Genomic DNA, 16,722 nt, shown 5'->3' on the forward strand with positions numbered 1-16,722 from the left:
AAATAGCCAGACTGGTTTGAGCTTTGGCTCAGAGGCTACAATAACTCAAACAAACACTATGTACAACTCTGGATGGTGAGGGAGGCCATGGTGGATGATGAGGAGGGCTTTGGCAGATAGTGAGGAAGAATAAGTGATGAATAGTGGATGATGAATGGATAAGAAGGGTGTGATGGACAGTGAGGAAGGTTATGGCAGAGGGTGAAGAAAGCTATGGTAACTCAATTGTACTTTTATTCTGGACAGGGAGTGCATATCACTATCTCAGAGATGAGTTTTATAGTCATATTCTTTTTATTTTTGATTTTCTGTTGCTTTAACAGGGGGTGATACGGGGTGTGTATACATTAAGATAATACTACTACTCTAAGCATTAGATGACATTAACAGCCATGCATACAGTATAACCAGAGTAACCACATAGTGAGTGGAATCATACAGATAATAAATAATAATAATAATAATAATAATAATAATAATAATAATAATACCACAAAGAACAACAACAACAACAATAATAATAATAATAATTAGCTAAAAAGGTTATGTTGAGAACTATAATAATAATTTTGCTTGAATAAATAAATAAATAAATATATATATATATATATATATATATATATATATATATATATATATATATATATATATATATATATATATATAAGGTCAGAATACAGGTTGTATTGCAGTTTGTTGCCATGCTGACCCATCCACCGTGGAAAGCACCAACAATAAAAGCGCTCGCTGGGGGAACACATGGCACCAGAATTCACCACAGGAAGAAGACCAGTGTGATGACCAGAATTCACCACCAGGAAGAAGACCAGTGTGATGCTTTGGGCAATATTCTGCTGGGAAACCTTGGGTCCTGCCATCCAATGTGGATGTTAATTTAACACATACCACCTACCTAAACACTGTTGCAGACTGGTACTCCTTGATGGCTGTGGCCTCTTTCAGAAGGATAATGCTCCTTAAAATAGTTTAAGGAGCACAATAATGAGTTTGAGGTGTTGACTTGGCCTCCAAATTTCCCAGATCTCAATCCAATCAAGCATCTATGGGATGTACTGAACAAACGCGTCCCAGCAGATAACACAGCAGATACCACAGCACACCTTCAGGGGTCTAGTGGAGTCCATGCCATGTGGGTCAGGGATGTTTTGGCAGCAAAATGGAGACCAAAGCAATATTAGAAAGGTGGTAAGGATGGAAGAAATTTTTAATAACTTACATAAAAATAACTCCCTCTTTTTTTTTTTTTTTACATCAAGACCTAAGAGCTAAAAGTGTAAGTGACAACAAACTAACAGTTTCAGTGGCTAGAAGAAAAAAGCTGTCAGTCAGACCACACACACACACACACACACACACACACACACACACACACACACACACACACACACACACACACACTATAAATAAATAAGACTCTTGTGTTAAAATGGAGGAGAATGGCCTTGTCACTCCTGACCTGTGCTGTCAATCATACATGCCAAAAGTGCTTTGCTATAAGGAAGTATCTAAATGCACAACCATTAAAAGCAAAGTAGACCAAGTGTCCTTCACTTGACATGACAGAGTGAACATTATAATGCCCAGAGATGGAACGATAAAGTTGGCACAGATGTAGAGAGAGAGAGAGAGAGAGAGAGAGAGAGAGAGAGAGAGAGAGAGAGAGAGAGAGAGAGAGAGAGAGAGGACAGACAGACAGACAGTAAATATCTGTTTTCTAACTGTTACTTAGTGTTACTTTGTAACTTCGTGTTTAATGTTTGGATAAAACATCCATCTACTCTCCAGGTTTAAGTCTCTTCTGATGTCTTGGTATAGAGCTTTTCGTTGTGGTATTTATGGGACCTTCATCACAACCCTTCTTTCTCCAAAAGAGTGAGCAATTTGCAGCGTTTTTATCTAGAACCTGATTTACTTTTATTTAACCTTTACATGAGCTTAAATGCTGAGGGTCAGGTTTAATATGGGGAGTTTAATATGGGGATATTTATTTACATCTAAATTAAATTAAAAACATCCTCTACATGATTGCCCTTTCTCATAAACACACAAGGGGATGTCTCTCTTATCTCAGCGTTGTGTGTGATGTGCTTGCCGTGTTCAGAGTTAACAGCATTGAGACAACTTCACGATGCAGCCGTGAGAAAGATTTAATGTGGTGTGCTTTATTCAAAGATATTCTTATAGTCTGTCCTAAAAAAAAAAAAAAAAAACAAAGACAAAAAAACCACCACGATATAAACTAAGTATGAAACATTTTGAAAGACATTAAGCTAAAGAGTTTCTGGACATCATGTACATTATTCAGTATAACCCTAAAGAGAATGGGCTCTCTTTCAATTCTGGTTCCTCTCAAGGTTCCTATATTGTCTCCTTACGGTTCCTATAAGTTTGCCTTGACATGACATCTGGCTTGTTTATTAAGAATCTACTGTAAATAGAAATGCACATCCAGATTGTTACACAAAATAAAACGCCATTATTTTTTTCAATAAAAAGTTTTCTAATAGCTTTATTTAAAATGAACTTCATTTAAAAAAAGAAAGCAAACAAACAAAACCACTCCACCATATTGCACACATTTCAGCCCACCAACAGAGGACAGACAGTCTTTCTTCATGAGTCTAATGAATCTCCTCAAAAATAGACCTTATATAGAAAATAGGACAATTTGAATACACTCAGTAGTAGTTTTCATTTTAAATAGAGATCCGTTTTGCTCTAAATCGTCCCATATTTACAGACCACTTTAGTGTAGAACAGCATTATACAGCAAATCAGTCAACCTGTAAACAATCAGTGTTAAATATAGTACATCATCTGTAGAATATATACACACATACACAATAGCATAACATCCAGCAGTGTTTTCCAGCTGTGCTCTGCACATTACAGATGTTCCTGCTCTAACTCACCTCAGCCCCTCAGAACACACCCACATCACACATGCCGATATTCACGTATCGTCATTAATATGTCAATGAGCCAAAAAATCTCATCGTCATTGTTATTTTGCTGTGGTGTTGTCTGCATACTGTAATTGACCTACCAGAAAGGCAACTTTACTTAAGACTATCATTGTGCATATTTTATTCTTGCACATGTATGCATTACCCTCAATGTGAGAATGTTTCCAAAATATATGAAAGTAACGGAAACGTTATTTGTTAAATGTTATCTTGTGACATAAAGCAAGATCTTGTGTGTTTAGGGTCCATGTCCTCTGTCCAGCTCATGACAACTCACAGGGCATTAGCTGTGCACGCAGCTCAAATACAACAGTGACGCTTATTTGTGTGTTTGTATGCACCCATTCCTCTGCTGTAGGGCTTGTCCTACACAGGATAGCAGGATACCTGGAGTCTATCCATCAGGGCACAAGTCAGGGGACACCCTGGACGGGGTGACATTCCATCTCAGGGCACAATCTCTCTCTCTCTCTCTCTCTCTCTCTCTCTCTCTCTCTCTCTCACACACACACACACACACACACACACACACACACACACACACACACACACACACACACACACACACACACACACACACACACACACACACACACACACACACACACACACACACACACACACAACAAACAAATTAGTGAAGCAGATTCCAACTCAAGTCTGGTCTTTGGACTGGGTTAAGAAAACTGAAGTATCCCAGAGGAAACCCCAGAAGTACAGGGAGAACATGCAAACTCCATGCACCTCCTAGCACTGGAGTTGAGATGCAAACATGCATTTAGGGGAAAGCCCTGGTGTTTCCTGTTAAAATGCCCCATTTTTATTTTGAATTAGTTTTTTAAATGAGAAACTCAACAAAATGTTGAGCAGCACGAGCACATTAAAACAATTTCTAACACACCTGACTGGACCTACATTTCAGGCAACTTCTTCAGATCAAAATGGGTGCTTCGATATTACTGTGTGGTATGAAGTGCAGAGTTAGGTGTGCTAGAGCAGAACAACACTAGAGCAGAAATACACTGCTTCAACATACTAATGTATAGAAACACTGCATGAAGCATGGGTTACTGAACCGATGAGCTGAATCTGGCAAGTTTGACCAGGACACACTGCAATCTACACATACTGGCATTAATGCTTATTGTACCTTGCATTCACCATCTTCAATCCCACAGTAGAAATAAATACACACACACATTGTCCAGACCTCCAAGTAGTTGCCACAGTCACAGCATACACAAACACACAGCATTCTATCAGCAAGCATGCATGTGGAGTTAAAGGGTGTGTGTGTTTGTGTGTGTGATGCAAAAGCTTCATTTCAGCAATCGCTGATAGAAATGAGTTTAAAGGAACTGTGATGGAAATGAAAGATTTCACTCTGTCTCACACAAACACATGTAGTGTAGTAAATACTCACTTTAAATCCAATAAGCACTTTAGATTAACTTCAGTGCAGAAAAAATAATCTAAATTCTCTCGCTCTCCCTCTCTTCCTCCCTCCCTCACTCACAAGCACACTATGTATGTGCTACGCATCTGTTATACAATATATTGCAATATTCAACATTCACAATACCATCACACCTCTTGTGTTAAGTCCTGGACGAGGCTGCCTATATAAGCCAGCAGTTTGTGCAGCAAAACCAATTCTGTCCTGTTCTGGTCTTAGTTTAGAGTAACCGAATATTTCTTGATGGTAAAGGCAAAGTTTGTGGAAGATGGTATGAGTAAAATATTGTATTAGGACCAAAAACCATCTTTAAAGGTTCTGTCTCACAAAATGTGACCGGTGACCCTGCTACACAATACACCGAGCCTGTAATCTAATAATAAAGGCTTAGTGCAATAACCTCATCAGCAGCAAAAAGGACAGTTGCATGATGAGTGGACACGATGACATCTGACGTGAGCTCAGGCAAATTATTGTGTTTAGTGTGTGATACCAAAACTGTTTAGAAAGCTCCTCAGTTACCAAACACCAAAACGGTCCCTCGGCTGAAGCTTACTACTGAAGAATGCTTAATTTAGCAAGGGATCTACAGCACAGATTGTTAGACTAGATGGTAATCTGAGGATGATGTCGCCATCTGATACACCGAGCTGATGTCCTGCAAACACATGCATTCTATGCCGCTATACATCAATCAGTGGGATTAGTGTGTAGTATAAAGGAAAGACAAAGCCTATTGCAGTACATATGTGTAAATAACACCACAAGTACTGTGTAGCTGTATCAGTATTCTTGTTTGCTGAAGTTGTATGTGACTTTGGAGCAACAAGTGCATTTGCATGCAATTTTGGTTCAAAAAACAGCTACAGTACAACAGAAGAGCAGAAGTTAAGCACTGGTATTTTCGGGGTTGCCTGGTTTGCTCATTTGGGTCTGATATCGATGCTAATAGCATCTCTACAGAAAACACTTCTACTTACTTCTACTAGAGAAGAGTGACAGAGAAACTATAAACTGTTAGAAGTTTTTGGTGTTTGATAACTGATTAAATAACAAATAGCTCTTGAACACAACTGCACTTCTCGTTGCTTTGGAAAGTTCCTCATTTGCTCAAGCAACCTGTCCGTGGTTTTAAAAGTCTATAACGCCCCAGTGAAGCACATGAAGACGAGGATATGGAGTGCGAGCAGGTAGGCCAGGAAAAAGTAGCGGGATTTCGCTCTGGATGTCATCAGCTTGGAGCAGTAAAGATTACGGCCTCGTAACCAGCGGCGGCAGGAGTGGACGCCGCTCTTCATCTGGAAATAAAAACAATAACAATTGCAAATCATTTCTAGCAAGGACAGATATACTCAAAATGAAATGCTGGTGTTAAAGGGAAATAATTCTAAAGGAATATAAAATCCTTACACAAAACTTTATATCAACAATTACACTCTGTAATATGAATTTTTAGCTGAAACTAACGTCTACTCTTATACATATATATACTTATAAAAAAATCTATACTAAAGAACGCACCATGGCTTAAAGATGAAATAATTTATAATAAAAACTGTGACCACACTCAGTTTCATTCTTAGTCCAAAGTTTCCATTAATCAAGTCTTAAGTGAATTGTGGATTTTGCACATGTGCCATGTAACCATGGCAACATTAATGATGCCTGTCCTAAATCTACACTTCATTATTGCTTTTGCTATAACAACAAAAAGAACAAAATCCAATGACAGATTTATGCAAACAATAATTAATTGAACCCTCCTTTTGCACAGGAAATACAGTAGAAATACAAGACTTGGCTATATTTACGTTCAGTTAGGAGGATGCAAAGATATATATGTGCACATTTGCTCAGTAGACATGTAAACCAGTCTAAACATTAAGATGTTCACCTCACACCTCCCCTTGTAGATGTGGACACTCACTTATATTAAAAGACTTACTGTGCGGATAAGCAGGTGTTGCTTTGGATCTAAAATCAGAGCTTCCCATTCCTCATCTGTGTCTAACCGGATACTAAAGTCTCGCACGGAAGATCTGGAAGGGCTAGGTTCACTACTGCGCCCACACACACACATGCACACGCACACACGCACGCACACACACACACACACACACACACACACACACACACACACACACACACACACACACACACACACACACACACACACACACAGAGTTTACTCAACAGTCTGTGACAGTAGTCAACTGAATATAAATGCAACATTATTAGGAAATTCAGATAGAAATTAGTAGTGTATTATTATTATTATTATTATTATTATTATTATTATTATTATTATTATTATTATTATTATTATTCACAGATTCAAGACATGCAGTGAGTCAAGTCTGAAAGATGAATAAATTAAAGTTTGTGGACAGGGTCAAAATGTTTGGGAACTAATTTGGATAAAACAGCTCGAATTAGTGACTTAAAAACAATCTCATGGACAAGTACAAACAAAACTAATAACTGCGTGAGAAAAGAGGTCTCTTGAGGAACTGGCAATACACTCATGACCACTTTACGAGATACTTCTTTAGTCATTTAGGCAATGATCCAATCATGGTGCAGCAGCACACTGAGGAAATTAAGTAGCTCCAAGGGCTTCAATGTTTGATGCTCGAGTGTACAGCTGTACACATGTGTGCTCTATATGTGACACACTGTGATAGATATTGCTCTGCAAAACTAGTTCTCATTACATGTGGATTACATCTTACCTGCCCCAGTGCATTGTGGGTGCACTGCATATTAGTTGACAATATCTGCCCCATTACCTCTTAATCCTCTGCTCAGCCAATCCCAGTGCTTCCTCTGCCGCTTGTCTTCGCACCCTTTCCTCCTCCAGCCTGTTGTTGAGCTGAGACACATTTTGCTGAGTGGAGTCCAGTTGAAGCTCTGCTTCTACCAGTCTAAACAGAGAAGACGTTTTCATGCTTTCCCTTCCTTTTCATAGTCTCATTAACACAGAAATATACTATTTTTCATGTAGAACCTTTTGCTGATTTATCAATTACCTGCTCTTGAGTTCTCTGACGTCCAATCCGTCCAGATTGCTTGAAGCGCTGCTGATTTCCTGAGGAGCTCCGGGTGCAACTTCTGCACATACCGAACCCTGATAAAATATGCATTCTGTATTAAAAAAAGAGTGCTCCTTAATTGTAACAATACTGTTCTTTAAGGTAAGAACTCTTAACTTCACAGACTTTGAACCAATTTGAAAATGATTTCAAACTAATTTCCTGAAATAAAATATTGTATGCTTAGCCACGTTAGATGTCTGCTAAAGAAAAAGGAGACAATCTCATGGGAAAAGTCTACTAAAAGACACAAACATACAGAATGTCTAAAGTTTTATATATTTCATAAGGACATTCCTTTATTATAGCTATATCAGTCATACCACTTCATACTGTAACATACTTGTATAAAACCCACACTATATTTACCCTTATTCAGTTATATGTACACATATTACTACACCTTCTGTATAACCTAATACCCTTATTTATTTCACTGCCACTTGTAAATAAGCCATCTATGCACTTCTGGTTAGATGCTAACTGCATTTCATTGGCTCTGTACATGTACCTTGCACAATGACAATAAAGTTGAATCTAATCTAATCTAAAGTCATTTGTATATTTTTATCTTATTAGAATTAACATCTCAATCAATGAAATTTCAATTGCTTCATACAAAAAACAAAAAAAACAAACAAAACAAACCCTATTTTAAAGCTCAGTAGTTTTTAATTCAACATAGAACATGCGGCTGATATCAGGTTTCAGTATCTGAATCAGTTTAGAATTAGTATTAGAAAAGGTGCGATCTCGCGAAGAAATATGTAGTTTTATTGACCAACAGTGTTATTAACATTTGTCTATCTGCTCTTATCGCATGATGTAAAGGTCAACATTAGACCAACACCAAACCTCACCCAAGCCAAACCCTACACAACGAGTCTTCAGCTGTGTACAGTAATCAAAGGTGTTTACTGCAATCAAAAGTGCTTATGAGAAACCATCTGCATGCGTATATATATACTTCATACCTGTGCATGTGAGTGCTGGATTTGTTGCTGATTTGCTATCCAATAATAGCGGTTCTGCAGCTCACTCAGACTAAGCTGGGTTTCCCTCAGAGTCTGAGATACGGCTCTCAATTGAGCGGAAACGGCAGCTTTCTCTTCTACAGCTTGCTGCATCTACAACCCGACATCAGCGGAAACAGCGATTCCGACCAAAATGAGAATATGACAAACAGGAAGTGTAATTAAAAACAAAAAGGAATAAAAACCCAAACAAGTAGCACTGAATGGATTAATTGCATGTATTAAACACGCTTGAAAGCTGCACAGAAATATTCTTCCAAATCTAACTAAATAATGTTACTTTTGCATACAACTGGAGATTTGAGTGCTGGCTTGTGTACACACCTTTATATTGAGCTGCTGAAAACCAAAATCTCTCTGTTGAATCTCCACCAGGCAGCGCTGTAGATGAGCCTGCAGCTGTGCAACCTGCTCTGAAGATGTGCCTTTACCTGAAACAAAACCAGTCTCCTACACACACACGTGCACACGCACACACACACACACAGTTCAATAAAACCTGCATACATCTAATCCTTTGTCTACCATCAGCCTCTGCTATTATAATAAAAGAATTCGAATGAGTTTTGAATGTGACATAAATGTACGCTTATTCTCGTAACATAAAGACTTTTCTTAGCTCTTGCTGTTCAATGTGAATTTGTGAAACACTCTTTAAATGTTTTTAAAAAATATTTCCCCGTTTAAGTTGCATTTTTGTGCCTATGTATCTCTTTTAGCCATATAATTTTATAAATAAATAAATTTAGATAAATTTAGCAATTTTCTATGAACTTGGAATATATATATATATATATATATATATATATATATATATATATATATATATATATATATATATATATATATATATATAGAGAGAGGGAGTCACCTGTACCTTATAGAAGAAAGCCTGTGTGTCCAGGATATAATATCCAGGCTATTCTTTATTATTATTATTATTATTATTATTATTATTATTATTATTATTATTAAATGACTTGATTGCCTTTCACAGAAATAGGTTTTATAAGGAATATATTTAAAAAAAAAAAAAATGTCACATTGGTGTGTAACTACTCAGAATTAGCTACACAAATGACACAAAATTTGTGACCTGACTACAGCCAATTCACCCCTAGTAGTAAATTCACAAACTTGTTTATGTATTAATGTGCTTATGTAGCTTACCAGCTCGGCATACTATAAAAGATCACAACAGCTACCACATTTAACTTTCACTAAGCTTTCACTTGCTTAGTGGGCTAGCTAATGGCTCTATGACTTGTGCACCCTGTTCTAAAATACTGTTAGTGTTGATCTTATAATAATCTGATAATTTATCAGTGTACATTATATGCACTACTGTGTGACCTTCCTGTCTGTAAAAAAAAGAAAAAAAAGAAATGTGGCCTGTATTATATTACCTTGCTGGACTCCCTGAGAGCTTGACATTCAGACTGCAGTTGGCTCTTTTCAGACCTGCATGGTTAGAGAGGTGAAAAAAAAAATCACAATGCTGTCACTATAAACGCAGACTCCACTGTTCCATTAAATGTTACACACATTTTCCTGGCTTTGACAGCATATCATGCCAAGCATAGTGCTAATGACTTCCTGTGCGTGTGTGTGTGTGTGTGTGTATGTGTAACTATCATGCTGATTATAGGATAGAAAGACCTTTCACAGTGACCTCAGTCAGTTTAGGTGTACAAACATTAATCCTATTATTAAAGTTACAAGGCTGCATAAATTTACTAAAGAAGACTACAATGAATTTTACCATCCATCCATTTTCTGTACTGTTTATCCAACCCAGGGTCATGGGGAAACTGGAGCCTATACCTGGGTACAATGCAGGACCCATCGCAGGTCATACACAGTATGGACAATTCAGATATGTCAATCAGTCTAAAACAATATTTTTGAATTGGGGAGGAAACTGAAGTACCTGGAAGAAACCACTGTAGCAGGGGAGCATTCAAACTCTGTGCACATGGTGTGAGGGCGAGAACTGAACCCACAACCCCAGTGGTGTGAGGAAAACAGGTTAACCACTTAGCCACTGCACCACTACAAAGACATTTATAAACCATACAGTTCATACGACTCACTGTATACTCGTTGGTGAAAATCTTTAGATGTGGTAATGTGTAACAGTAGAGTGAACTGTGTGAGTGAAGTCAATATCAATTAAGGGTTGATGAATGATTTATCAAAAACAGGATGACAGTTTGATTTTAAATGACAGTTTGATTCTTGGTAGTACACTAAGGGGTGTTGAAAGGCCAACATGGACATATTCATCATGCTACAGTTCAATGCACCAGCACTGACAGATTAACTTAAGTAACCCAGAGGTGCTGTACAAGTCACAGGAAACACTAGTGCCATATTTAGCCCTTATTTCATCCATGAAATATAAAAAAGATTAAAATTTCCTTAATTAAAGTGGAAAAAAATTCGTTGCTACGAATTACAATAATTTATCAGTTTTTTTAGTTACCATAGTTATCTAGTAAGCTATCTCTAAGCCTAACTTAAAGCTCACTTCATGTTCTGACTAAACATATGCAAATATTACGAGACAAAACAATTCTTTTCGTTGATATAAAAGCTGCAGATGCTATGTTTTCCGACAGCCATTGCGATTGTTGGAAACTATCAGCGATTCCTGACACTATTATCAATCTTCCCAAGCTTACTCATGCTGATCATATCATCATCTAATACAGTGTTCAGCCAACGAGGAAAGATCTGTACAGAAAATCCAAGAATTACCTCAGCTGTGCTAGTTCTTCCTGGTATCCAAGAACATCTTTTTCACACTGGTGTTTGTAAGCGTGTGCTTGTTGTAGTGCCCTCTGTTGGTCATCGTATTTCAACTTCAACTCCACCAGCTCAGCATTCTGAGACCGCAAGTTTCCAACCTCCTTAAGCTAGAAGACAAAGAAGAAAAGAGATTTGCTTGAAAAGCTATAACAGCAAAAAAGTCAAATAAAATAATACATAAAAAAATTCTGAAAAGAGTCCCATTGCTTCAAGCCATCTCTGTGTATTTAATAACACCGTAAATGTACAAACTCCAATTGATCTTCAATAAAGGGGCTTTCACACTGGCAGTTTTGTCCAAATCAGAGCATGGTTCACATGAAAAACTGGTAAAGCAATCATGTGGACCAAGAAGTACACCATGGAACTGAACTGGAGACTACTTGTAGGAGGAGGTCTTGCAAATTGTGTTCACGTGAACATTCATTTTTCCAAAACGTACAAGTACTATTATTGGCAGGGAACTGTTGTGGGAAAGATGAGGTAAGGTGCCCTGCTGCACATAAAAAGTGCACCGGAATTAAGTTAAAGAATTTAGTAAGTTAGAAACGTTACCAGCGCAGAAACAATTTACAGTCTGATTTGGACTACACAAACATGCTGAGTGTGCAACGCACCGAAATCTCAGTGAAGCATAACATCAACAATACAGATGAAAATTGAGCCCTTCCCAGGCCTGGTGCTCAAGAGATGGAATAAAAGGGACAGGTATTTTTTTGCTTCAGACAGTTCAGGTCATTTTGAACGAAAAAAGGTAAGAGTCAAAACCCCATGCTCTTAGCACATCCATGTGAAGCCATACAAAAGCACACCAACCAGAACAGCCTTGCATGCCCTTAACAAATGCCCACATGCCACAAGAAATACTCAATCTAATCACAGACATAGCCCAGGACTCACCAGGCCATCTCTCTCAGTCTGAAGAGAACCAGCACTGATGCTAAGGTTATTTGAATCCTTGGATTTGACAGACTCGATTGGTTCAGGGCTTGATTGCTGTCTACATTCGACTTCCTTCTTGGCCTTCCTGAGTTCCTCCATCAGTCTGTCTCGGTCAGATTGAAGACTGACCATCGCTTTTGAAAACGCATTAACCTGTCTGCTATAGGAGCTCTTCTCCAGCGATGCCTGTTTAAGCTGGCCTTCTTTCTCAGATACGGCTTGTGAAAGGTCGTTCACCAGCACTGATAATTTGGAATGTGCGTCTTTGCTTTCCAGTGCCAGAAGCTTTTGGACCAAGATGTTCTTTTCTGTATCAAGAGCTGATATTTCAGAGGTGGATTCGTTCAGCTGACGCTCAAATTTATTCACGGATGCTGTAGCTTCCCTGAGTTCTTCGTCGTATCTGCCGCGTAGAATCTTGAACTCATCTATGAGCTGATCCCGGTCATTCTGAAGTGCTGCCATGGCTTTTCCAAGTGATTCGTTCTGAGATTTCAGATTCTTGTTTTGGCTTTTAGATTCAGACAATTCCTGCTCTGCTTGCATAAGATTTCTGGCCAAATCTGCAACCCTTTGGTCTGCGGTTTCTCTCTCGTTTCTCATTAAATTAAATTCACGCTTAAAAGCGTTTAGTTCTTGGCTGTACTTTTCTTCAGCCTCTGTCAACTTTCTTTGAGACTCTTTGACTGTTTCCTTTAGGCTCCTGTTCAAGTCATCTGCAGCCACTTTTTGAGCGAACAACTTTTGCTGAAGTTCATTACATTCAGAAGCTTTTGCTGCGATGGCTTGCTGTAAATCAGCAATCACTTTACTCTCATTCGTCTCCTGTTTCTCCTTCTGTAAGGCCGATAAACTGTCTCGCAGTTCTTGCACCTGAGAATGTAGTTTCGTTTTTTCTTCTTTTAAGGCTTTGATTTCCTCTGCTTCCTTCTGTACCTCTAAGAGGGCATCACAATGATGCATTTCAACGGTTCGTTTTTGGTTCTCAAGGTTTCTTATGGAATCCTGCTGCTTCTTGAGAAGATCCTTAAGCTGGTTGTCTTTAAGGGATAAAACCTGGTTTAAATCCTCTCTGTATCTAATAAGCTGAGCTTTGAGCATCGCATTCTCTGAATTGAGATCATCCATCTGATGAAGAAGGGTTCTGATCTCTTGTTTTAAGCTCTTGGTCACACTCTGGGCAGATTCTTCTTTACCCTGTTCCTTTATCTGCTTTAATTCCGACGCCAAATGTTCTTTTTCAGCTTGCAAAGACAATACTGAGTTTCTAAAGGTGGCAACATTTATTACCATCTGTTCCTTCTCCTGAGCACATCTGTCCAAACTGACCTGAAGACTTCGGATTTTGCTTTCTAAAGACTTTGCTTCTTTATCAGAACTTTCTTGCTTGGTATAGAGAGCAGTCAATCTGTCATCATACCCTGCTAACTGAGCATGATGATTAGCCTGAAGCTGCTCCAGATACCCTGACAACTGTCCATCTTTTGAAGATAACAGAGTGGATATCTCAGAATCTTTGCTTTGAATAAGAGATTTCAAGTGCAATAAAATGGCTTCTCGCTTTTCCAAGTCAACTAGAAGCTTGCTGTACTGGGCCTGGACTACAAGGAGCTCGGATTCTTTGTCTGCTAACATTTTAGAGGAGTGCTCAAGATTGGACTTTACTTGAGAAATGGAATATTTTTGCTCTTCGACTTGTTTCACAAGTCTGCTTTTATCATCTACTAACCTCTCAATTAAGGCACTTTGTTCGGCGGACCGTTTTGTAAGTATCTCGAGGTTTTGATTGAGTTCAGTATTGCTTGCACGCATTACAAAGAGCTGCCTCTGGTGTGCGGCAGCTGCAACTGAATATTCGTTCAATGTCCTCTCCAATTTCCGATTAGTAATCTGCAGATCACTTAACACCCTGGCTTTCTCCCTATTCTCCTCTGATAGTTGAGTAATAACCAAGCTTTGTTCATGAAGCTGGTTGTCCTTATCATGCAAGACTTTATAAAAAACATTGTCCCACTGCTCTGCAGCGTTGCCAATGTTTGGATCTACACTTAACACTGCTAGCTTGGCCGAATTGGTCTCTGCTTCTCTCTGTAGGGTTTTAAGCTGCAAAGCTTTAGACTCCACTTGTTTGTGTAAGGACATAATAACTTGAGCTTCCCTGTTATTCTGCTCTTGCAAGTTGCTGATCTGTTTCTGCATCTCCGCTCGCTGTTCTTTTAAAAGGGCTTGATGCTGTTCTGCCATTTTTTCCAAGGACTTCTCCCTTTCCGCCGACTCAAATTCCGACTGTTCTTGCCGCTCTGCGAGTTTCTCTTCAAGTGCATGTTTCTCAGAAGTTACTCTGGACAGTTCCTCTTTGGTCTCGTTGAGGAGGTTTTTCTGTGTTTTGACTTCTTTTTCGAGACTTCCATTCTCCTTTTGCAAAACGTTGACGTTCTCAGTCATGTCACTGAGCTCCTTCTGTACTTGCTGTTGCTGGCTCTCAGATTGTTTTAGAGACCTTTCTAGATTAAGGATCAATTCCTGATATTTAATACAATCTTCTTGTAGCAGGTTGAGCTCTCGATGCTTCTCTTTTAGCAGCTCTTGTAGTTCTTTCTTCATGTTTTTAGAACCTTCTGTGCCTCTTTGCAACACTTTGAGCTTTTCGTCAAATTCTTTCACAAGCTTCGAGTGCAAGTGCTCCTTTTCTCGACAAACCTTTGCCTTGTCCTCCTTGACTTCCATGAGTTGAGCAGAAAGCTGCAATTTTTGCGTTTGCAAGATATTAACTGCCTCGGTCAATTCATCGATTCTTTCAGAATTTTTCAGAAGCACTGTCTCCAAATATTCGTTTTCGTTTTTTACTTTATCGGATGTCTCTTGGACGTTCTCGAGTTCCTCTTGCAGCATACATTTATCATCTTCCAAAATCTTAACCTTTTCACTTAGGTTTATAGTTTCTTGTCTGTTTTTCTCTATTACCTGCTTAAGATCTGATATCATTTTGTCGCGCTCGCTCACTTCTCCTTCATAGTTATCCTTTGTCTGTTTTAGTTTCTCAGCAAGATTTGACTTCTCCTTTTCTAGCAGCGTGACCATTTCAATATGCGCCTCTAAATCTGTTTTTTGGGTCTCTATTTGAGCTGCAAAAGATCCGTTTAAACTAAGAGCTTCACTTAATTTGACCTGCAGACTGCTTTCAGTTAATTCAGACTCCTTGTGCCACTTCTCACGAGATAAGCTTGCTTCTTTGAGCTCCTTATCCAGGATCTGGTTCTCCTGCTGTAGTTTGCACATCTGTCCTCTGAGCTCCTCTGATGCTTCTTGAAGGGACTTGATCTCACTTTCTAACCTACTATTTGTTAAAGTCAATTCGTCGACTGTGCATTTTTGTTTGTCATCAAAAGACAGCAGGTCTTTTCTTATCTTTTCATTTTCCTCTTCAAGGACCTCAATCTTTTGTTGTTTCACCTTGGCAAACTTTCTCATTTTTTCTTTCATTTTGTCATTCTCTTCCACTAATTCAGCAATCTGTTTATCGAGAATGTCTCTTTCGGATTCATATTTGTGAGACTTTAAAAGAGCTTCCTGCCTCTCTCTCTTAGCACCTTCAAGAAGCTGCCTCATCTTGTCCATTTCACTGCTGACATTCTCGTAAGCTTGGAGGAGAGATTCATATTCCTGCTTCAAATCGGCATGCTTGGATTTCCATTCGGACAACTCTTCGGTTTGTGAGTCTTTAAGGGATTCCAGTTGACACGAGAAGGCTTGCTTCTGTTGGGTGATGTTCTCAATTGTGAGTTTAAGGCTTTCACAGGCTGCTGATAGGTTGTGATTTTCGCTCAGGATTCGATCCACATCCCTGTCGAGGATCTGTTTTTCAGCACTTAGCTTGGAAATGTTACTTTCCAGTTCGTTTTTCTGCCGTCTGAGATCAAAAACAGTGCTTTCTAAAGATGACAGTTCACTTTGCACATGTTGATTCTTTGACTGTAGTTTCTGGATTTCTTCTGTGAAGGCCCGATTCTCCTTCAAAAGCTCTTTGCGAGAAATCAAAGCAGCTTGAAGTTTTTTTGTTAGCTGATCTACTGACTTCTTATCTCCAATTTCTGCTGGTTTCTGTTGTCGCTCACTGACTTCTATTCTCATTTTTTCCATTTCAACCTCATGGAGATGAATTTGTCTCTGAAGTTGTTGTTCTAGAGCAGATATGAGTGCCTCCTTTTCTGTAAGCAAAGACTGAAACTCTCCCTCTTTTAAAGTGGTTCGTGGTTCACAAGTCACTTTCGAGCTTTCAGATGGTACAGATGGTTTATCGTCTGACGCCTTGTCGGTAAATTTGGTCTTAACCAGAAGCTCCTTGTTTTGTCTTTCAAGTTGCTTCAGCTGGGACTCAAGTTGGGTGTAATCCTGTCTGG

The 16,722-nt window shown here is 38.8% G+C and overlaps 1 protein-coding gene across 5 annotated transcripts in view; it reads right to left on the bottom strand.

Annotated features, from left to right (window-relative positions):
• Positions 1–2,162: 2,162 nt before the first annotated feature.
• si:ch211-220f16.2 (golgin subfamily B member 1) overlaps positions 2,163–16,722 on the bottom strand; it is a 54,269-nt gene continuing 39,709 nt past the window's right edge. For 4 of the 5 annotated variants that reach the window (XM_047822694.1, XM_047822697.1, XM_027140284.2 and 1 more), the window contains exons 22-29: positions 11,330–11,487; positions 9,976–10,030; positions 8,894–9,019; positions 8,510–8,662; positions 7,473–7,570; positions 7,233–7,367; positions 6,389–6,503; positions 2,163–5,741 (exon numbers count right to left, since the gene is read on the bottom strand). In XM_047822694.1, coding sequence (XP_047678650.1) covers positions 5,583–5,741; positions 6,389–6,503; positions 7,233–7,367; positions 7,473–7,570; positions 8,510–8,662; positions 8,894–9,019; positions 9,976–10,030; positions 11,330–11,487 — 999 coding nt within the window. In that variant the 3' untranslated portion in view covers positions 2,163–5,582. The remainder of the gene's footprint in view (positions 5,742–6,388; positions 6,504–7,232; positions 7,368–7,472; positions 7,571–8,509; positions 8,663–8,893; positions 9,020–9,975; positions 10,031–11,329; positions 11,488–16,722) is intronic. The other variant, XM_047822696.1, reaches the window with a different exon arrangement.

Source organism: Tachysurus fulvidraco, chromosome 13 (assembly GCF_022655615.1).
Source record: "Tachysurus fulvidraco isolate hzauxx_2018 chromosome 13, HZAU_PFXX_2.0, whole genome shotgun sequence".
Taxonomy (NCBI): domain Eukaryota; kingdom Metazoa; phylum Chordata; class Actinopteri; order Siluriformes; family Bagridae; genus Tachysurus; species Tachysurus fulvidraco.